At 34.4% G+C, this 24,112-nt stretch overlaps 1 protein-coding gene across 1 annotated transcript; it reads right to left on the reverse strand.

The window, feature by feature from the left end:
• Positions 1 to 1,657: 1,657 nt before the first annotated feature.
• Positions 1,658 to 13,286, reverse strand: LOC149771370 (uncharacterized). Its single transcript, XM_089948551.1, has 4 exons — positions 12,291 to 13,286; positions 7,999 to 8,101; positions 3,516 to 3,966; positions 1,658 to 3,433 (listed from the first exon to the last, which is right to left on the reverse strand). Exons 1-4 carry the CDS (start codon positions 12,963 to 12,965, stop codon positions 3,097 to 3,099), a joined length of 1,566 nt encoding a protein of 521 aa, XP_089804677.1. The 5' UTR covers positions 12,966 to 13,286; the 3' UTR covers positions 1,658 to 3,096.
• Between the last annotated feature and the right edge of the window lie 10,826 nt (positions 13,287 to 24,112).

Genomic DNA, 24,112 nt, shown 5'->3' on the forward strand with positions numbered 1-24,112 from the left:
CACTGCGGTTAAGAAATGGCAAAACATCCGATTCTGAAATAGATTCTAAATTTGCTTCTGCAGCAGCTCTCAGCACATAATGTATCTCCTTCTGCAAATTTGTATGCCTAAAATCATCTTCAAAAAGTTCTTGAATTTGATCAGAAGTGACAGGAAATTTACTTATAAGCTGATGGAGTTGGACCAAAAACTTGTAGGTAATGACATCTTTCTCTTGATGCACAAGGGCTAATTTTCTCCCTTTCCCCATTTTGATCAACCACATAGACATACGATGGAAGTCTTTATTCTCTGTAAAAGTGAAAAAATGCATAGTCAATAAAAGACCTATATCAGTGCAAGATTTGGGAAACTGAAATTTTTTCCAGTTTGAAACTAAAACATTGTTGAAATATTTATCAAAATTTTAAGTTATTTTTTTGTATATTTGTATATTCTAGATTGAAATCTTCTGGTCGTATAGTTTTAGAAGTTTAACTTTGTGAGCACATTTTGTTTTGTTTTGTTTTACCCCCAAAAAATGTTTTTATATATTTATACATAATACCAAATCATGACATGTTTTTTTAAATATATTTATATAGCCAAGAAACAGACAGAATAATTACTATTCGTGTATGATAACAGTATAAAAAGTGTTGATTTCCCAGAGAGACCAACTAAAAATAACAATGAAACACTGACCAAGAAATATTTTGATGAAAACAACAGAAAGAAGAGATACGTTTAAAAGAGAAACCAACTTCAGGTTTATAAACATCCAATAACTGTGAGGAAATGAGCAAAAACAAACCAAGCGTTACACAAAATATTTATGAACAGAATGATTAATTATTCACTCATTTTTTTTACTAATTCATCAAATCAATAGTATATAGGTAGTTATTATTTATTAAAATTAAATCACTCTCCCATTCTCGGAATGCAAGATAGGTTATTTATCAAAATTAAATCACTCTCCCATTCTCGGAATGCAAGATAGGTTAATACATGGTAATTGTGAACTTCCTGCCACAGTATACACACACATTTTATCGAAGAGTATCTTATTTAATCCATTTAAATATAAAAAAAGAAATGCATACATATATTCATAAATGTTTGGAAAAGCAAGAAAAACAATACATACCAATGTACTGTTGCAATTTCTCACATACGATGTGAAGTGAACCATTTAATTCGGAATCACCTCACAGCATGTGACTCAAGATATTTTAATATGACCTTGCGGTTTACACCTTTGCGATTTTGGCTGTCTTTAATGAGACATCGAGGCCATGCATATCGTTAAATTCAGTGAGAATTGGGCTTTCAAGCACATATAGGTATCATATATTAATTTTAAAGAATGGCTGAGACATTTTGCCCGAAATATGAACCTATTTTTCGAATGCTTACCAAGAAAATTTACTTTAAACACATTTTTCAAACTTATATGAAAAGAATGTTCCATGCTCTATAATGTGGTGTTATTTTAGGTGTTGACCCGGTGACTTTAGAGTTTGAATAGAATTTCCCTAGAGAATTTGATATCTCTTGCTTTCACTGTGAGGCGTTCAGCTGACCGAATCATGCCCAACAGTGAAACTGTGGCTTTTTTACATGCAAATTACTGTGCATTCACTTATTTTCATCAACAGACCAATCAAACAGTTAAAAGTGCAAAAAATGAACTTTATTTCAGCATAAACTGTAATATTGGTGGTTCATATACAATGATGATATAGCTGGCAGAGATCTCAGAAACACTTAATTACGCATATTTGGATGCCAGTTTTTGATCTGAGATGCAGAAAATCACCAAGGAGGCAAAATTCAAAGACTTGCCAGTCCTGCTACAACCACCAGCTTTGTGGGAAAATGTGTTGATCAATTAGCTGTGCTGATATTTACAATGACAGAATTCAGTGATTGAAAGACCCCTTGATGTACATACATGTTGACATTATAAGAGTACATAAAAAAGAACAAGATGCAATAGCTGGGCAGCAATTTCAAAGACTCTGACTGGCGGCCAGGTGGTAAAATGTACTGATATTTACAACGATCGAATTCAGAGGCAGAAAGACCCAGAGATGTACATGTGGTCATTTATAAAGTACATCAAATAAACAACTTCAGTTTTCGTTATTGTGTTTATTTCCGAGTGTTGCGGAATAAGTAATGCACGTAACTTCAGAATTAAGACATGTTGAGACTTAGACAAAATGCCATTCATAAGTGGGTGACAAGTTGCCTAAAGTGTAAACTTCACCTTCTTCTGTTAGGAAAGTGAAAACAACTTCGCCCTGTGATTATTTAAGAGATACATTCACTGACCATCAGTAGCTTGGCCTAGTTTTTATATCAATTCCGTTGACAAACAAACTCGTGCCCACTTACAAGCATTATGTTTTGATAGCTGATTGACCTTAACCCTTTTTCGAGTAAGGTAGCAACTATAAATTTCCTGCATGCTATCCTTTGATGGTAAAACATACAAACTTGTGTTTTAAGATCAGAATTGATGATCTGGATATATATTAACTGCCTCTTATATACTATTTCATCATAAAATTAGTTTGAAACTGTAAGTGAACCAGTATGCCTAACGGGAAATAATGGCGGACTTCGCTAAGTCTGGAATGTTCCATTTTATTACATCGTCTGTTTTCTTAAATCATCATAAAAATATATTCAAAAAAAAATATACAAATCATTGAAACCAAAGACTAGGTAATATTTTTATTATATATTTATCTTTAAAATGCAAATTATGTAGGTAAAAAATGAATGGGACAATGCTGTGTTGTGAGCTTCGCAAGATGCGCTTTAAGGTCTATGCTGTTTTCTGACGACACGTTTTAAAATCCTAGCGAGACCTCTGGCTGGTAGAAGATAATCACTTTTAAAGAGCTCTGTTGAAAGTGCTACACGTCTTAAGGGAGGCTGCAAGTACAAAGTGAAGGCCATGTCTCTGCAGCTACGAGGCCATATTTTTAACCAACCTCCCAACATCAAGGCAATTAAACAGTCATACTTAACAAATCAATAGTCACAATTACTATTTAATGCAAATCTTAGGAATTAAAACTGATATGTTTATGCTTTGACTGTTTATTCACTAATATCAGTAGTATGCATCACCATGTGTCTTTTCAGTGCAGAACTGTGCCTAAACATTTTATCGCAAACTTCACATTTAAATGGTTTCTCTCCAGTATGTATTCTCATGTGCGCCTTTAATTCAACACTCCGCGGAAACATTCTCTGACAAACTTCACATTTGAATGGTTTTTCTCCAGTATGTTTTCTCTTGTGCACCTTTAAATTATCATTCTGTGCAAACATTTTCTCACACACTTCACATTTAAATGGTTTTTCTCCAGTATGTATTCTCATGTGCACCTTTACATAATTCGTCCGCGTAAACATTTTCTCACAAACTTCACATCTGAATGGTTTTTGTCCAGTATGTTTTCTCATCTGAGACATTAAATTACCATTTCCTATAAACATTTTCTCACAAACTTCACATTTGAATGGTTTCCTCTCCAGTGTGTATTCTCATGTGCACCTTTAAATTACAATTCTGTGTAAACATTTTCTGACAAACTTCACATCTGAATGGTTTTTCTCCAGTATGTTTTCTCATGTGCACTTGTAAATCACTTTTCTGTGTAAACATTATCTCACAAACTTCACTTTTGAATGGTTTTTCTACAGTATGCATTGTTATGTGTCGTTTTAAATGACCACGTTGATTGAAAATTTTATGGCAGATTGTACATTCAAATGTTTTATCTGCAGTATGTATTCTCTTGTGGCTCTTCAACTCATCTTCCCGTTTACATACTTTAGCACAAAATTCACATTTGAATGGTTTGTCTCCACTTTGTATCATATCTTGCATTTCTTGCCTGGACACCATCTCATGCCACTTCAAATCATTTCTCTGCTTGAACATTTTACCACCATTTTCACGTTAGACTGGTTCATTTCACGATTTATTCTATTGGGCCTCTTCATATTATTCTGCGCGTAAAATTTCATCCCAGTCTAATTCGCATTAGAATGGCTTATCTCCAGTAGTCTGAAACTCGGTATTATGGCGGTAGTTAATGTTCTTATCGGTACATATTAAAACTGGTTTGCTATTGCTGCTTGCTAATAATCTGTCAAGTTTCTATGATTTTTTCCTATAAAAAAAAAACAAAACTGTCAAACGATGCGCGTGAATGCAAATAAAAGAGCATATAAATGCTGACCCAGATAACCTATCATGGGGGAACAACATTATATTATCGCGGTATTTGTCTAACATACGTATGGTGAGATGCAGGTATTATAACATAAATTGCAACTTACCTATCAGAAGGAATGTCCACGCTTAAACTGGTAGAATATTTCTACAATAAACAAAACGATCCAATGATCAAATAGAACAAATACATGTAATTAAAGTGAAAATCCATGAATAACAACATTACAATTTAAAAGAATTGCAATTTAAATTTATATGAAATTTAAATGCCATGTTGGAAAAGAAGTTAAATTTATAAGAAAATTATTATTATTATTATCATTATTATTATTATTATTATTATTGAAATATTACTGATTTCAAGACAGTTTAACTTTAGTATGCTTATTTACTTCATTCTGTACACTCAGTCGCTCTCAAGTGTCATAGATCATCATCCAGTGTCTCACCAATTGTACGCTGATGACACCCAAATATACAAATCTAGCCACCCAACTGAAGTTGATGCTACCATCCAAGGTGTAGAGAGGTGCATTTCTGATGTGAAATCGTGGATGACATGTAACAAGCTGCAGATGAATGATCATAAAACTGAGGCCATTCTGATCACAACACAAAGACTTTCTCATTCACATTCTTTACCTCAGACAATAAATATCTGCAACACCAACATTAAATTCACACAATCAGTACAAAACCTAGGTGTTACTCTGGACAGTACTCTCACATTGCACCAACATTTCATGAACATATGCAAGGCTGCATATCTTAAGCTGAGACGCATCAGCTCAGTTCGCAAATATCTTTCAGTTGATGCCACTAAAACACTTGTGTGTTCATTAGTAATTTCAAGACTGGACTATTGTAACCCAATTCTGTCTGGTTCATCTCAATATCTACTCCACAAATTTTAAAAAGTTCAAAACACAGCTGCTCGGATCATACTTAGAGTACCACGATCAGAGCACGCCTCCCCGCTGCTCTGTACCATACACTGGCTATCCATTCGATCCAGAATCAAACACAAAATTTCTTCTTTGTGCTACATTTCACTGTCGGACTCTAGTCCAACATACCTATCTGACCTCACCAATGTGTACACACCAGCAAGATACTTACGCTCCTCTTCTGACAATCGTATACTCATTATTCCCACTATGAAAACAAAGTCATATGGACAGCGTTCTTTCGCATACCGGGGTCCAGCAACGTGGAATGAAGTGCCCGTGGAATGAATTGCCCCATGAACTTAGGCACAAAGACACAGTGATCACATTCAAGAGGGATCTCAAAACTCACTTATTTCGACTGCAAGAACAAACTTAAAGACCTAATAATGTTTCCTACCTGAAATATTCTCAGCATGTTTTTATTTTTTTTAAAAATGTTTTTCTAATTTCATGTTGTTTATTTTTGTAATAATAGCATTATGTTTCTTATCTTATAGGTGTTGTCTAATGTTGTAAAGCGCATAGAGCTTCTAAAGATTAGGCGCTATACAAAGTCCTCATTATTATTATTATTATTATTACTGTGGCTCAAGTCCTACTTGTTCAACATGACACAAATTTTATCTGCAAATGGAATACACTCCAGCCCAGTTGATTTATGTTGTGGTGTTCCACAGGGGTCTGTTCTTGGACATGCTCTCTTCATTCTATACACTCAGTCTCTCTCAAGTGTCATAGATCATCATTCAGTGTCTCACCACTTGTACGCTGATGATACCCAAATATACAAATCTAGCCATCCAAGTGAAGTTGGTGCTACCATCCAAGGTGTAGACAGGTGCATTTCTGATGTGAACGACCAGAATATTGACGTCTTGTTCCTGACAGAACATGGCTAAAAACATCAGGCGATGAGCCTAAGTGTGTGGATCTAACACCCACTGGTTACTCCATCAAGTCGTTCCCCCGTAATTCTCTCGGAGCTGGAATTACTGTCATCACAAAGAACTCCATGATCAAACGCCTTAACTACACCACAACATTCAATTTCGACCACACATTCGTTTGAACTAGTCCAAACCACACTCACACTGGAGCAAACGTCAGTCCATTTTTTCTGCCTATACCGCCCTCCTCCTAGTAAAAAAAACAAGCTGGCTGACTCTATTTTTGGAGAAGATTCCGATTCTCCTGGACTATGGAAATTCGGTAGGTGGCAACCTGATTATTCTTGGAGATTTCAACTTTCACTTTGCCTGTCCCGGAAACCCAAATGCATCAAAACTCATAGATTCCATTAATGTTTTCAACCTCAAACAGTCAGTTAACCAACCCAACCATAAACATGGTCACATTTTAGACTGGATTCTTCATAGATCTGATGATAACATTCTACGGTCCTCCCTGGTATCCTATGACCTTGCATCATATCACCTCTGCATTATATGCCATCTTGACGTATCAGTCCCTAACCCTCTACCTTTATCTGCTACTAAGAGAAACCTCCGGCTGATAAATAAAACCAAACTAATGCACGACATCCAAGCTAACCTAATAACTTGCTTATCAACTACAGCAGAACAACTCGATAACTGCCTGCGTTCATTGCTTGACAAACATTCCCCAGCTACCAAGTGCAGAGTATCAATTCAAAAGTGATCTCCGTGATATAGCAGTGTTAGGGACCAGCTTCGCACTGCTAAAAGAGACAGCCGTAAAGCTGAGAGGCTTTGGCTTTCCACCAGACTCAATATTCATAATCAAATCTATGAAGCCGCTAAGAAGAATGTCACAAACATAGTCCATAGAGAGGTGCATTTCTGATGTGAAATCATGGATGACATGTAACAAGCTGCAGATGAATGATCATAAAACTGAGGCCATTCTGATCACAATATAAAGACTTTCTCATTCACATCCTTTACCTCAAACAATAAATATCTGCAACACCAACATTAAATTCACACAATCCGTACGAAACCTAGGCGTTACTCTGGACAGTACTCTCGCATTGCACCAGCATGTCATGAACATACGCAAAGCTGCATATATTGAGCTGAGACGCATCAGCTCCATTCGCAAATATCGTTCAGTTGATACCACTAAAACACGTGTGTTCATTAGTACTTTCAAGGCCGGACTATTGTAACTTAATTCTGTCTGTTTCATCTCAGTGTCTGCTCCAAAAACTTCAAAAAGTTCAAAACACACTTGCTCGGATCATACCTCGAGTACCACGATCAGAGCACACCTCCCCGCTGCTCTGTAACCTATACTGGCTATCCATCCGATCCAGAATCAAGCACAAAAGTTGTTCTCTGTGCTACGTTCCACTGTCGGACTCTAGTCCAACATACCTATAAGGCCACTATCACTAAACCAAAGCCTATAACTTTACCGAGAATTTCTCTAATTGGGTTAGTTTATTTTTTATCTTTATTTTGTCGTTTGTATTTTTCTAAATTTGTATATGTGTTTTCGATTACCGCGGGACGTCTTATTGAGGTCGCACCCTCTCTGCTGCTATAATTAGATCATTATTATATCAATAATGGGTCCAGCTATGGAGTCTTATGCTGCTAGATTAGCTCGAGAAAGATAAGAAACAATTAAGAAATTTTAACTGTTCGTTATTCGGTTAGACGATAGCTTAAGAATTTCAAGAATCTCAAGTTGACCAAGACTCAACTCAGACATTTTAATAAGGCTTTAGAATCAAAAACCGGAGTTCAACTTCATCTTTCTCCGAGTTCCATTAAAGTCTCAATTAAAACAGGCGTTATATTTCCATTTTTGTGGCTATACCAGCGTTAATATCCGCGGCAGCTCCATCTAAAGCAACATCAGCTGCACTTGATGGTGTTGGAGCCGCTGCTGGAATGGCATTAAAGGAAGCAACAGGACAGGACTTTACAAACAGGGGAAAAGCCTAAGATTATCAGGAACCTCTTATCTGTACGGGAAAGGCCTGAGACTTCCAGTAACACTTCTTTAAATCATCCAATGTCAAATTTTAATTTTCTTGATGCTGCTAAAACAAAGAGGGAAAATGAGGTCGAAACTTAAGGCGGTTGAACGAGAACGGACACAAAGAAAAGATCTGGAATTTGAAGAAACTAGACGAAGGAAGGAATGACTTTCTTCACCAGGTAAAATAACACCATTATATAATACAATTACACACAGCGACGTTAGCATACTCCAAAATTATCCTCGTCATTATCAACAAGCCTTAGTTATGGAAAAATATCAGACTTTGAGTTCACGGAGATGATTAAAATCTACATGAAAGTAACGACTTTGATAGAATCCACGGAAGATTTAGAAAATCAGGATTTAAATAAGAATGTCAACTCCGAACGAGCTACTTCAGCAGATTTTCGTTAATACAACGCCGTCAAAAACTACGATGATATCAGTGAGATCAACTAAACCAGAATTTAGTGTTAACTTTCCAACTGCAATTCTAGTGAAAGAAATCGCGCCAGCACAATTACGAGTATACCATAGTTGTCAAAATATCAGATCAAAATCATTCGGTGGATTACAGGCGAATAATTCGCTTGTATTTGTAAATAAAAATGGAACGTTGTCCCTATACCTGCAGGTTATTATCAAATCAAAAAATAAATGAATTCCAATGCAGAATAAAGTCAATAATCGAATATGATTCAAAAACAGCTATAACAGTTCACAGATAAACTTTATCAGCTGCAATGGAAATATATTATCCTGATTACGTTGTAGATATTTATTAATCATCAATTAGATCTGTTTTAGGATGGCCTGATGTTTCTCCAGAGTAAAGTGAATATTGGACCTCTGGCGTCTTTCCCCAATTATTGCATGTGTTTATTGCCCGGCAACCAGCATTTGTTGACATAATGAGTGAGTAAAAAAGATTCCAACTGGCAGACATCATCACTGCATTTCAGTTGCGGAAGTAGATGATGCGGTTGTTAATGTCTGTAATAGATATAATTTCAAATTCCTTTAAGGACTTTTGATAATAAAATGACCAAAGTTTACCTTTTGAAAGAATTTTGGTATATTCCACTCCCAGAAAGAGCAAAGAAAATTATGGTATTGCACTCCAGATGGACTTTATGAACATAAATTGATGTTATTTGATATAAAGATTATCCCTACACATTCCACTCTTTATTGACATGTGAACGTCTGGAATAGATAGCTGTAGTGCGTGCATCGATTACGTCATTATATACAACATTAAGAAAAATCACATGGTCGATTGAATGAAGCAAATTTTAAATTAATTTAAGTGAAAGTGGTATTGCCTTCCTTGTTGTACATAGTGTTGGACATGGTCAAGTTTGAGCTATTGACGTTAAAGATAATTCTATATATAAATCAACAGTGCTTAGCAGTAGAAAGCAACTACTGCGATATTTGGATAAGACTGGGCATTTTCAAAATATTTCCTCAAATATTTCCATAATTGTAGAACCCTGACCAATTTGATGGGTGTGAAACCTAACTTTTATTAGTTGAAAAATATATGGATTGTTTAGAAAGAAAAAAAAAGAATATACATAAAAGTAAACTGGTTCTTATAGCACAAGATTTCAACCAATCATTTAGTATCTCTCTTGATGCTAGTGTCATGTAGGGGTTTGTGGAGTATTAACTCCAGAAGAAAAGCATGACATTGACCATCCAGTGTGCTATTTCGCTAAACGTTCAACCACTAGGAAAATTATTCCACTATCCAGGAGTGAAAAGGATATTTTTTGTTTTGTTTTTCCATCAAACAGAGGTGTATATTGATTGAACCCTTCCTCTGATTGCTGCGTTCAGTGATTCCAACCTCATTACTTTAGTTAACACATTGAGAAATAAAACTGAAAGATTACCGAGATAAAGTTTGATTTTGCAAGAATACCTGAAGAGACATATCAGCAGAAAAATAATATGTTGTACGATATTCGTTTAATGCTATTTGAACTCAAAATTCAGGCCTCATATAATCCAACCTATGTTTATGCATTCCAATGTAATTATTAATTAGACTAAATAATATTGCTAACAGTGGAGCTCTGTGCTTTCTTCTACAGCATATATGTGTGTTTTTTAAAAAATTCTTTTTCCTAGTTGTAAGAGTGCTGTTAAGATATTTGCAATAACATGCAACCAAAACTGGAGGCAAGTGCCTATCTCCAGGACTTAATTGGGACTTTTACCGTATGCTGATTAATTCAATGTCCTACCAAATGAGCTGCAGTGACTTCCTTTGCACCTTATAATGTATGTCTCATTTCAAAGTTAAATCATGGCTGATGGATATCCTAACTTTAGAACTGGGACTCCATCTTAGTTTCTTCTTGTGGAAACCATCATTTTAAAGCTGATTATAGTTGGATATCCTGACTTTAGAAATGGGATTCCATTTTATTTTCTTCTTTTGGGAACCCAACCTTTCAAACCTGCGAGTCCTTCACTCCAACACACTCTCTCTCTCTCTCTCAGTTGTATAATTTATATCATATGATTGTAATTAGGATGCTATAGCAGACTTGTTTTAGCCTACTTAAGTCACTAACTATTATGACTATGGTTGCTGCCATTGATGTTGTTTTGGATTTAATGCCAATTCTATGCACAAGATAGGTTATTCATAGAAGACAGTATAATTGGTGAAGAAAGAATGTGTGAGGACCCTGGAAAGAACCACCGACCCATGATTAGTAAACAACACAACAAAAATCAGATCTACATATTTTCAAGGGAAACACTTTGTCCTGAAAAGAAATCAAAGTAAACATGATGTCTACAAATAGTTATTATCTTGGAGTACAATCTAAAATCATCAGTAAAAGATAGTTATGAAATAATGCTTTAAACATCATCTTATAATTAACAATCATGGATGAAAATAACCATGTAATGTTATGTTATAACCCTTACAATCAAAAATCATGAACAAAAGTGGAACACACAATATAAAGTTATAAACAGATAAATATTTCAGCAGATTAAATGCCCAATTCATTTATAATATTTTTTTTATACTCAAAATACCCATTTGCAAAATATCCAACCCCTAAAGTTTGCATAATATTTAATGACTATCTAATTAGTAACTAACACATTTCATTCAAATCTTTCTTTTTCAATAACAACAAACATATGTTACAAAGCCAAACATGATGAAAAGAATACAAACATTATTCCAGAATGAACATAGTTTGCTATTTAGTGTTCAACAGCAACAAGTGTTACTAAGGCAAACAAGATCAATTGTATGGTTGACTTTTTGTTGTGGAAGACTGTAATGAGCAGAGAATGTTATGGGAAAATTTCTTAATTACATTTTTGCATGGGTTGAAACTGTACTGGCCCAACTTTGTTATTGGCCAACTCCATTATAGGCTGAGATCTCCAGTTACCCTTTCAAACCTAAATAAAAGAGAACTGTCCTTGGACAATTTTGATAAATTATCTGAATAACAGAGCAAGTGGACAATGGTTGACATTCACGCATGAAGGATGGCATCGTTTCATGTGAAATATTTTCAGAGGCAAATAAACACAAATTAATTTTAGTTTCTTTTGATATTTATTGCACAGCAATTTCAACATCATGTCTAAATACAAGTAAAATAACTATGTCCATTCCTGTACACAGAATTTCATCCTCAGCTTGTGACTTTTCAATGTTCATTTCACTATGCCTATGTATAAAAATAATTCTGAGGGCATTGTGAAGACCATTTCTCCCTAGCTATTTGAGGACATATTTTTTAATCCACCTCCCAACATCAAGAAAATTTAAAGGTCATTCATAGTAACATCAAAATAAAACTAATATATGCAAAATACCCATTTACAAAATATCCAACCGCTAAAGTTTGCATAATAATTAATAATTAACTAATTAGTAAGTAACATGTTTCCTTCAAATATGTATATAAAACTAATATACAGAAATCAATAGTCAGAATTACTATTTAAAACAAATCTTCAGAAATAAAATTAAAATGTATATGAATTGACTGTTTATTCATGCATATCTGTAGTATGCGTGACCATGTGTTTATTCATTCATATCTGTAGTATGCATGACCATGTGTTTATTCATTCATATCTGTAGTATGCATGACCATGTGTTTTTTCATTGAACTATTATGCCTAAACAGTTTATCGCAAACTTCACATTTAAATGGTTTCTCTCCAGTATGTATTCTCATGTGCATCTTTAAACTCCCATTCTGCGTAAACATTTTCTCACAAATTTTACATTTGAATGCTTTTTCTCCAGTATGCATTCTCATGTGCCGCTTTAAGTTACCACTCTGTGTAAACTCTTTATCACAAATGTCACACTTGAATGGTTTTTCTCCAGTATGTATTTTCATGTGCTCTTTTAAATTATTACGATGCGTAAACTCTTTATCACAAACTTCACATTTGGATGGACTTTCTCCAGTATGTATTCTCATGTGCACATTTAATTCACTTATCACCGCAAACATTTTCTCACAGACTTCACATTTGAATGTTTTTTCTCCTGTATGTACTCTCATGTGCTGTTTTAAATTGCCACTTTGGTTGAAAATTTTATGGCAGATTTCACATTTAAATGGTTTATCTACAGGATGTATTCTCATGTGGCTCTTCAAGTCATCTTCCCCTTTACACACTTTTGCACAAAAATCACATTTGAATGATCTGTCTCCACTTTGTATCATATCTTGCATTCCCTGCCTGGACATCATCCCATACCACTTCAAATCATTGCTCTGCTTGGACATTTTACCAACAACTTCACATTAGATTGGTTCATTTCACCTATTTATTCTATTGTGCCTCTACAATTTATTCTGCGCGTAAATATTCATCACAGTCTAATTCACATTTGAATGGCTTATCTCCAGTAGTCTGGAACGCGGTATTATGGCGGTACTTAATGTTCTTATCTGCACATATTAAAACTGTTTTGCTATCACTTCTTACATATAATTTGAAAAGTTTCTATGACTTTCATTATTTCTATTCCTATACAAAAATCATTATCATTCGTAGCGAGTAAATGCAAATAAAACAGCATAAAACTGCTCACCCGGATTAACGTACCATGGGGAAACAACTCTATATTATCGCGGTAACTACCTAAAATACGTATGGTAACATGGAAGTATTATAATAAACATAAAGTGCAACTTGCCTATGAGAAGTAATGCCCACGCTTGAATAGGCAGAGTATTTCCACAATAAACAAAATGATCCAATGATCAAAAAGAATACACAATGGTAATTAAAGTGAAAATCCATGAGTAACAGCATTACGAATTAAAAACAAGCATTATTTAACTTTACATGAATTTTAAATACAACGTGGGCAAAAAATTTAAATTTATAAAAATATTTGATTATTATTATTATTATTATTATTAAATATGTATAGGTTACTGCATTTGTATGGGAAAATATGAACGAGTTTTTGGATGGAATACTGCACGACCTTGGGAGTGCAGGATATCCATCAGACAAAACGAGTTCATATTTCCCCATACAAATGCAGTAACCTTTTTATTATATGCTCATTGTCTTATTTTACCTAAGGCTTAATTATATAAATAAAATACACTACAAGAAACAACGTAAATGAATGTATGCCGTATACTAAACTAAATACACGAGCGCAGATTTATCGTCACACGATAGCATCATTATTAATGAGCACATAACCCCACCCAGATAAATATGAACTTAGTCGCACGCTCGACATAACTTTCTAAAGACAATGGCTTGTCGAGTTAAATTTGAAATTTGCAGTCATATTGTGGATAAATGCGCATTGCAACAGCTTTTCCATTTGATCTGGAATGAATAGATTTTGGTATTTTTTTTCGATTCGACGAAAGTTTGTGGTTTTTGACTGGATTCAGCTGTGCAAATTGTATATGATATACATCCGATTGAAGCGGCGCAGGAGAGGCGTGCTTAGATCTGTAAATGTGTTTGTTCTGTCATTTTCTATTTGAAATCATAATGTGGAGAAAATATGAAGTGTTTCAATTGAAATTATCAGAAAGACGCTATTGAATTTAATGTTTATTTCGTTTTGAGTGCAGTAAGGAAGATGTAATTGCACTTGGAATATAGTCGAAATTACAGTACAATTTCGAAATGTGTAATCAAGCTTGACAACTCATGACATGGCTCATGTAATTCGGATTTGCAGAAGTAAGAAAGTACATTTTGAGGAAATTCTGGATGTAAAGCTGTAAGTATATATATATATATATATATATATATATATATATATATATATATATATATATATATATATATATATATATATATATATATTGCCATTCTTATTACCAGCTAAATGACACAGTTTAAGCCTTTATAGCTTGCATGTTATTTGTAGGTACCAAGCAATTTTACGAAATCTGGTGTATATCGCAAAATCTGAAACCATGTATCAAAACGTTAACGTGTAATGTAGCAAAACAGTTGGTATGTTGCAGTCTACGAAACATATGCTTAGTTCATTCAGAAACAAATTTAATCAACCAAAAGGTATTGCGCCTACTGTGCGAATGTACATGATTTGTTTACAAAGTAGTTCCTAATACACTATTAGGCACAGGTGTCCTGCGCGTGGGTGCAATATCGTAAAATATTGAACGATTCTGATAATGTAAAGTTAAGGAAGAAAAAAATGAGCATATACTAATTATAGGTTACTGCATTTGTATGGGAAAATATGAATGCATTTTTCGGATGGAAATACTGCACGACTTTGTTAGTGCAGTGTGTCCATTAAACGAATCGAGCTAAAGTATTTTTGCGTTTGATGAAGAGATCCAAGCTGCGCGAAGAACGTGTGCCAAAGTGAAGAGAACAGCCCAGAACCGGTCCACCGACGAGGTGTACCCAAGGTCCGATACTCCTACAAAAGAGGAGATTTATAAGAAGTGAGATTGTGTATCTTACATGATGTCACGTTGAAACGTTTACCTGAAGACACCACTTGGCAATTATCCTTCCGCAGATAATCCATTTAAATCTGTAGCTTGTGATATAATGTTTAGGCAGAGTAATGATTTGATGAGACACAGGAGGATGCATGGCACAGATGAAACTCAAGAGAGAAGTTTGTAATTAAAAAAAATTAAATCTAGATTTGTGTATTGAGCAAGCACGTGATGATACGTACTGGAATAACCAATTAAAATAGTAGTACTTTAAAGAGGCGCATAGGATGTACACAGGAGATATTAACTGTGACGTTTCTGATCATATGTTTAGATATATGAAGTTAGTGATAAAAACGTTTGTCCAGCGTAGTAGTTTGTAGAATCTTACGATGATGTCATACCAGAGATAAACCATCAGAATGTGAAAATTATGATCGGCTTTTTAAGATTAATGGTAATTTAAAGGGGCACACGTGGGTACATGCGGAAGATAAATCGTTCAAATGTCAAGATTGTAATAAAATGTTTAGGTCAGCAACAATTAGAAAAGACGATCGAGGATGTATACTGGTGATAAACTATTTAGATGTTACATTGAAAACAATATATTTGTTGGGTCAAACAAGCCCAATTTTATTACGGAGAATTATAAGCCATTCATATCGAAATGTTCTATATCACTTATCTGTGCTTTAAAGGAAGATCTGATGAAAAACATAAAAGACTGCAAAATAAAAGCATGCATTATTTTGTTTAGATATGAAAGTTTCATCGAAGCTTTCAGTTCAGTTGTCGCGCTTGCAGTTTCTAACTATTACTTGTGTATTGTTCTTATATGCGTTTCACTATGCATGCTTTTAGTGACCCACCGTTTAACACTTGATGAGGATTTGGGTTTTAATATTACAGGCCAATAGGCATATGTTAAAAAAATGAGAGTTCACCGCGGAACAAATTGGAAGATTTGCAAAATTTGGTCAGGACATTTGACCTTTTAAAAGGGAGAATTTTTCATCGACAAGATTTATATTGTACAGATTAATGAGCAAACAATTGACCAATTTACAATGTTTAGTGGCCGCTTTTATAAAAGATACTTCACAAATCTGTGACAACCATCTGACAGTACACTGACTTACACCTAGGAGTACAATGACAACCACCTGGTAGTAAAATGACAACAACCTCGTAGTTCAGTGACAACCACCTGGTAGTACTATGAAAACAGCCTGGTAGTACAGTGTTTCAGCATCTTCATCCACATCAGTATAATCCTTACATCGGTTCAATTACTGGTTTCATTTGGAGATGAAAGCTATAAAAAATAGCATGATTATCTTATAAACTATTCATACGAACGGCAATACATTTCCTATTTAAAAACGTTGTGTATATGTGTGTATATATCCATGTGTAGGTCAATACAATGACATCAATTATTCAACAAAGATCTCCAATAACAAACCATTTAATTTTAATGTAATGCTTCTACTTTTAATATCATACATGTAATGATAGTTGAAGTAAACACTAATAAAGAGATATTCAAAGGGCAGAGCCTTTATGTCCTACTGGGCATATATGTTAGTTACGTAATCTTGAAAAAGGAGAACTTCAGCAGGCAGAAAGTAATCCTTAATGAACTTCTGGGCACGGATGTTGGTCAAGGAGTTATGCATAAACACATCTTCAACGGGCTGAGAGAGATCCTTAATTCCTTTCTAGGCGTAGATGGTAGCCAATGATGCATGAATAAGGGGATAATCAATGGGCAGAGGCAGTGCCTTGATGGCCGTCTAGGCATATATGTTAATCAAGGAGGCATGAATAATGGGATCTTCAATGGGCTGAGGGAAATCCTTTATGTCAATATCGTAATAGATGTTAGTCAGGTGGCACTCGCATCCGATGTCAAGAACCTTGGGATTTCTGTTGCTCCCCAACCATTTACATTGCAGCTAGCGCTAAGAAGATTTCTACCTCTTCAGTATTAGAGTAGTTGCTGCAAAGGTTTCATAAAATCAAGATGGTTTACGTACGTCAAAATAACTTTTAGAACTTTATCTGAAAACGATGATCTCTTACTAGTAGTTTACCCTCGATGATAAAAATGGCTAAGCTTATCCCATGCATTACGAAATTAATTCCTGTACTCTAACCATATTGCTTACCGTTATTATTATTATTATTATTGATAATAAAATCGTTAGACGTTAGTAATACACCTGCTTTATAGTGAATATTTTATTCAAATATGCAAAGATGATTTCTGCTGAAACCATGTTACTAGATGGTATTCCAAGGAATTATGTGAATTGTTAGGATTTTATTTTCCAATTTATCATTTAAATCATCAATGAGAATCGCGAATTATACATTGCAGCACATGTCTGTTACTTTTTTTTTTTTATCCCAATGAGGAACCAAAGCATGAGTCATAATGTGAGTAGTTTCTGTCCATTGGCATGATTGGTTTTGTGTCATTTCAAATTCAGGGAAACATGATCTACTAGAAACGCGAGATCATGTTGGGTTATAAAAATGGCAAAAAATGTCTTCGCAAATGTAGCTTTATCCATATATTACGCAGAGCGTGGAGTTCAGTTACTGCCTATTGTCGTAGTTAATAATTTTTATATTAGATGGTGTTTCCTCATGACGCATATCTTTCTTGCCATCTTAACAAATTTTAAAATCAGATTCACGGAAAGGATAGAATACATATTCGGGTCCATTGAAGATTATTGAAACCACTGAATTTCCCATTCCGTTCATCGTTAAATTTTTTGTGTCATTTTGGTTGCTTGGATTTCATTCTTTTGACATTGGATATAATGCATGTTTAGACATCTTGACAAAATTTAAACACAACATTATGCAACGAAGTAGAGCATACCTTCTGGATAAAATCAAAATAATGTTTATAGTAATCAACTAACACCTCTCATCCTTTCGGAATCGCTTCTAATAAATACTAGAATTCGCCTTAACAATTTTTTTTAAAACTGTGATGCCTAACGACCATATCAAACGGAAAGGGTGAACTTAGCATCTGCGTTGTCTAGACCTGCTTAAATCAGATTACAAGTATGCTATCGCAAACAGTATTACCATCATCATACTACACTTAACCAATATGTAAAAATAATGGACGATTTTGAAAACATGTTACTTAAAATGTTGCGTTTGTGAGGGATTTCAGTGTGGGAAGGCAAACCCGAAGCATCATTTTCGGGCTATTAATCTCTCGACGGTATTTCCATTAACACTTCACAGCTTCAATAATCTATTTCAGAGCTAAAATGAATTGTCATCGTCACCATCAGCATTATTTACCGAGTGAAATCTTCATCTTAAGATGACAAATGTTGGGAATCTGTGATTTGTGGTTTCCTAGGTATCCCATGTTTATACTCGCATTTGTAGACTTTTCTTGACGTACGATTTTACACTATGATAGAATGCATGTTCTAGATCCCGTTTTGTCAATATGCTTAGTTTAACATCTATTTATATCACGCCGAAGATCCTCGGACGTGAAAACATTTACATACCCGACGAAAGAGAGATGTTACGACCAAACCTATGAGAAATATACAGATGGTGTGATTGAATACTTGCAATAAGTTCAAAATTATCTGAATATGCATCCTGCTGTTCCTGTAAAACTAATTTTAGAGTATGTTAAGGTGGCGAAATAGACATGTGTCATACGCTCTAATAAACACCAACAAAGAAAAACTGAAAACAACAAGCTTTGCAAAATTTAACAAATAATTTATTACCTAGGAGAAAAAATGTAAAAATGAAAAAAATAAGAACTTTCGGATTTAGGAAATCAAACCCAAAAATAATCCAAGAATAATCCACGAATTAAATTTTAGAAGTCATAATAATGAAATGTTCTAATGAATTCAATTTCGAGTCCCGACGAAAAATCCAAAAATGTAGGTGGTCACGTATACTATAGCCAGTAGAGCCATGTTATGTCTACAGTTATTTGCTGTTCCACAATCAATAATATTCCGGTGTTTGAATTTCCTAATAAAATTTCAAGAAATGTATTTGTCCTAGAATTCTGTATAAGCACTCAAATATTTATAGAGAAACGATTTAATCTTTTAGAATCCAAATAGTCTGAAGAAAATTGAAATTAAAACTCAAAAACTCAAAACAGTTCAAAAGAGAATAAAACAACTTGACGTCAAGTGCTTAAAAGCCCAAACTAAAATTATTTCACAAAACATCTCTATCAAATCTAACTTCTACGCAATTTTGTAAATCCCAGAATTGCGAAATAGAGGGTCATGTGATCAAGTTTGAATCTTAAAGTCACGTACACTCTGCATGACCCTGAATAAACCAATCATTTTACCTCAAGAATAAAATAAAAAAGTGTTCACTCCACTGAGTGAATTTTGAATCAAGATCAGAAACAAAGTCAAAAATAGAAACAGTGTTTATATTAGTACGTGTTTATGAAAAGATTCCGGTCAAACTGAAGTTTTATTGAAAAAATTTAAAATCAAGTAAACAAGACCACACCACAATAGCATGTGATGGAATAAAAAATATTAAAAACCAACAATTAATTAAATTAAATTAAATATAAATTAAATCAGATATACGTATCACTTCTCCCCATAAAGGAAAAGAAAGGTTTATATGATAACGCTTTCTTTTTACCATAAATCAATTATACTTGAGGTTAAAGAAAAACAAGAAGGCGTCTTAAGTATTATAAGGAGTGTACATGAAATAATACAGTAATACCTCGTGCATTCGCGTTTCTGGATTCGCGAATTCACAGATTCGCGAAATTTTTATTGGTACCTCTACGTACACGTTTTCTTTATTTTATTGAATTGTACCTTCGTTATATGACTTCTGTGACATATGAAGTTTACCTAGTTTACCTTCCTGACAATGACAAAGAAAATGTCAGTCATTAAGTTTACAATCCCATTCGTTACTTGGGTTTACCTTACTGTGAGTGCAAAAGAAAACGGCAGCCAATGAATTAGCATAGGGGTAATATTAGTACATGTATACGTGTACCGTACTGTAAATGCGCTAGTGTGGCAAATACCCATTAGGCGATACTGTACTCTATTTTTACGTCAACCAATTATTTCTCTTTTTAAAGGTAATATATTAAGCTAACATTTAAATGAAATTAAAGTGCTTTGGGAGTATGATTTGGGTCATATTTAGGATTCAAACCCTAGAAATAAGCATTTATTAGCATTTTTAGTGACTCGTACCAAACATTCGCGATTCCTCCTGATCCGCGACCGGTTCTGGAACCTAACCTCGCGAATGTTCGAGGTATTACTGTACATTGTTATGCACATGAAAGTGTATCTGCTATTAAATTACCTTTTCCTTTCCTTTGATGTGCCTGATGTCAATATTATATTCTTGTAATAACAAACTCTACCTTAGTAGTCGTTTATTTTTATTTCAACATCTTGCTGGTAAAGGTAAGTGGGTTGTGGTCTCTAAACACAATAATCGAAGAAGGAACTGAAATAATGCAGACTTCAAAATGTTGCAATGCCAAAATCAAAGCCAAACATCCCTTCTCGATTGTTAAATACTTTCTTTGATGCTTATTTAATTTTTTAGAAAAAATAACATACTGGAAGATCAATGCTATTTTCGTCTTCTTGAATAAATACTGCTCCAAACTCAATATCACTTGCATCAACATACAATTTAAATGATTTGTTGAAATTTGGATCTGTAAGAGCTGGCATGCTTTAAAGTATGGCTTTTAACTTATCAAGAGCCTCCCGGCATTTTTTAGTCCAAAGATTCTTTTTTTCTTGTTCAATAAATTTGTCAGAGCTTCAGCAATTATGGAAATATTGGAAGAAAATTTCCGTATATATCCATACCTAAAACTTGCATCAGTTGCTTTTTACTAACAGGCACGGGGAATTCATAGATGGCCTTGACCTTAGCATCTATATGTTTAACTTGTCCATGTCCCACGATATGTCCCAAAAAAGTTGAACTATCACAGCAGAACTCAAGTTTGGATAAATTAATTGTCAAACTTTCATCGATGTCAGCATCAGAATTATCTAGACCAGAGGTTTTCATATTCACAAGGAGTTGGAAAGTACATGGCGAACCTTTCACCCGAAACGGCATTTCTTTATATTGGTAAAATCCGTCTGGCGTCACGGATGCCGAAATTTCCTTTTGTTCATTCCTTTAGTGGAATTTGCCAAAATCCTTTCAGAAGGTCATATTTGGTGACATACTTGGCATTTCCGATCTTATCAATACAGTCATCGATTCTTGGTAATGGAAATGAATTTTTTTTGTCACACTGTTCACCTACCTATAACAAGTGCAAATACGGAAGGTTTTGTGTGGTTTTGGATCAAGTATGCACGGTGAAGTGCATTCACTTTTACTGGGCTCTATGAAATCATTCTTCAGCAAATACTGAATTTCTTTTTTTAAGTATTCCTGTTTGAGAGGGTTTATCTTGTACGGGTGTTGTTTCACAGGTTTGGAATTTACAATTTCAACGTCACGAAAAACTTTTTTTGATCTTGTAGGAACATCAGGAAATAAGTGCTTATATCCAAGTAATATCGGTTTAAAATCATTTCTTTCTTGCTCTTGCTAATGTGACAGTTTCTGGTCCAGATCTTTCATAATTTATGAATTCCGAAGATTTAATACTAAAATATCAGGAGAATCTGATGATATTTCTTCACTTAAATCTTCACTGAGTTGGACAGGTGCAACTAAAGTAATTGCATGTCTAACCTGGCTATCCATTTCAGTATACTAGTGCTCTTTTAATTTCTTTAGATCGCAGGAGCAATAATAGTATAATTTAACTCATTCATTTTCCTCTTAACTTTGTAAGGGCCGTAATATATAATCTGAAGAAAATTTTGAAGACTGAGCAAGAGAAACAACTTTATTAGCAGACTCAAAAGTTCACTCCATTTTAGTTCTGTCAAACCATAACTTCATTTTTCTAATCGAATTCCTGAATGCCAAAATCAAGCATAATAGGATGGAAAGTTCCAGACCTAAACTTTTATCCTTGACCCTATTGGACACATTTGTGATGGCCAAATTGAGGGAAAACAACTTTATTAAAGCTTTTACTATTGTTTTATATTTAATATTCCTCAAAGGAATTGCCTCTGGAAACCTTGATGACACACACATTATGGTCAACAAGTAATGGTTACCTGACATGGTCTTAGGTAAGGGACTAACACAATCTACCTTAATTCCACTAAATGGTTCGACAAATGTAGGAATGGGCTGCAGATGAGCCCTATGTATCTTCTGATCGAGTTTTCCCACCATTTCACAAGTATGAGAAGATCTAGAGTATTTACCAACATCACTTTTTATTTTTGACCAATAAAAGTGAGTCAAGATCTTGCGATAAATCTAATTAATTCCTAAATGACCAGCCAAAGGAGTTTCATTGCCCAGGCTAAGTATTTCCTGTCCATAAGATTTTGGAACCAAAATCTGGTAGTTCACTGACCATTCATCACCAGCAGGTACCTCGAGTGGTCTCCATTGTCTCATAAGAATTACATTTCTAATGAAACAACAGACAGGTACTTTGGAGGTTTCAGTTTCACTAATGGCCCTTTGAAACAAACAGATCTCATGATCTTTTTCCTGTTCGACGACAAGTTATTATCATTTATCACCCTGATTAGAAAGATAGAGAATGAGTACTTAAAAGAGGACCATTGTGAGCAATAACTTTGGACTGCTCCAAACAAGGAGTGAAATTGACCTCATCAAAAGCCTGACCAATGCATGTGGCAGCTAAAGGAATACTTTCCTTATCAAAATCATTCTCAAAAGCTTTCTTAGCCATAGTGCTGGTAACAGCACAAGCTGGGGCTAAATCAGGGAATTCGTTTTCAATGGATCGACTTACTAATCCAAATAGTGTTTATCAGTTACAAGTGGAATAATGCAACCTTGTCTTCAGCTAGGTCATTGCCTAGTATTAAAGGAATTCCCTCTATGGGAAAAGCATACACCGTTCCGACTGTCATAGGTTCTGAGACTAAGTCTGATGACAAATTTACAAAATGGAGAGGAACATTAACAAAGCCGCACTCTACTCCATGAACAAGAACAGTTTCGTTAGAAGATGACTTCTCAGAAAAAGGTAAAGTACCTAACAATAAAAGACTATGAGAAGTTCATGTGTTCCTTAAAATTTTCATAGGGATTGAATTGGGCATATCACTCAAGAGTGTTTACAAATTATTATCATCTCTGAGTACAATTTACAGTCATCGCCAAAAAATTGCTATGAAATAATGCTTTAAACATCATCTTATAATTAACAATCATGGATGAAAATAACCATGTCATGTCATGCATAAATGACCCTTACAATTCACAATCGTGGACAAAAGCTCAACACACATTATAAAGTTTAAATAGATAAATATTTCAGCAGATTAAATACCAGTTCATTTATCATTTTTCTTACTCAAAATACCCATTTACAAAATATCCAACCCCAAAAGTTTGCATAATAATTAATGATTAACTAATTAGTAAGTAACATGTTTCATTCAAATCCTTCGTGTTCAATAACATGTGTAACAAATCCAAACATAATGAAAAGAATACAAACATTATTCCAGAATGAACATAGTTTGCTATTTATTGATCAACAGCAACAAGCGTTACTAAGAGGAGCAAGTTCAATGGTAAGGCTGACTTTTTGTTGCGAGCAGAGTTTGTAATGAACAGAGCATGTAATGGGGTGAAACTGTACTGGCCCAGCATTGTTATTGGCCAACTCCATTATAGGCCGAGATCTCCAGTTACTCTTGAAAAAATTAAGGCACAATATCATGATGTGGGTCGTTTCTAGAACATTCTAAGTTGTAAACAATTTCAGGTCTTCTAGTCTTCTACTTTAAATTTAGTAAACAACTTGACAA

The sequence above is a fragment of the Sinohyriopsis cumingii genome, unplaced genomic scaffold (assembly GCF_028554795.1).
Source record: "Sinohyriopsis cumingii isolate HCF-2022 unplaced genomic scaffold, ASM2855479v2 utg001923l, whole genome shotgun sequence".
NCBI lineage: Eukaryota > Metazoa > Mollusca > Bivalvia > Unionida > Unionidae > Sinohyriopsis > Sinohyriopsis cumingii.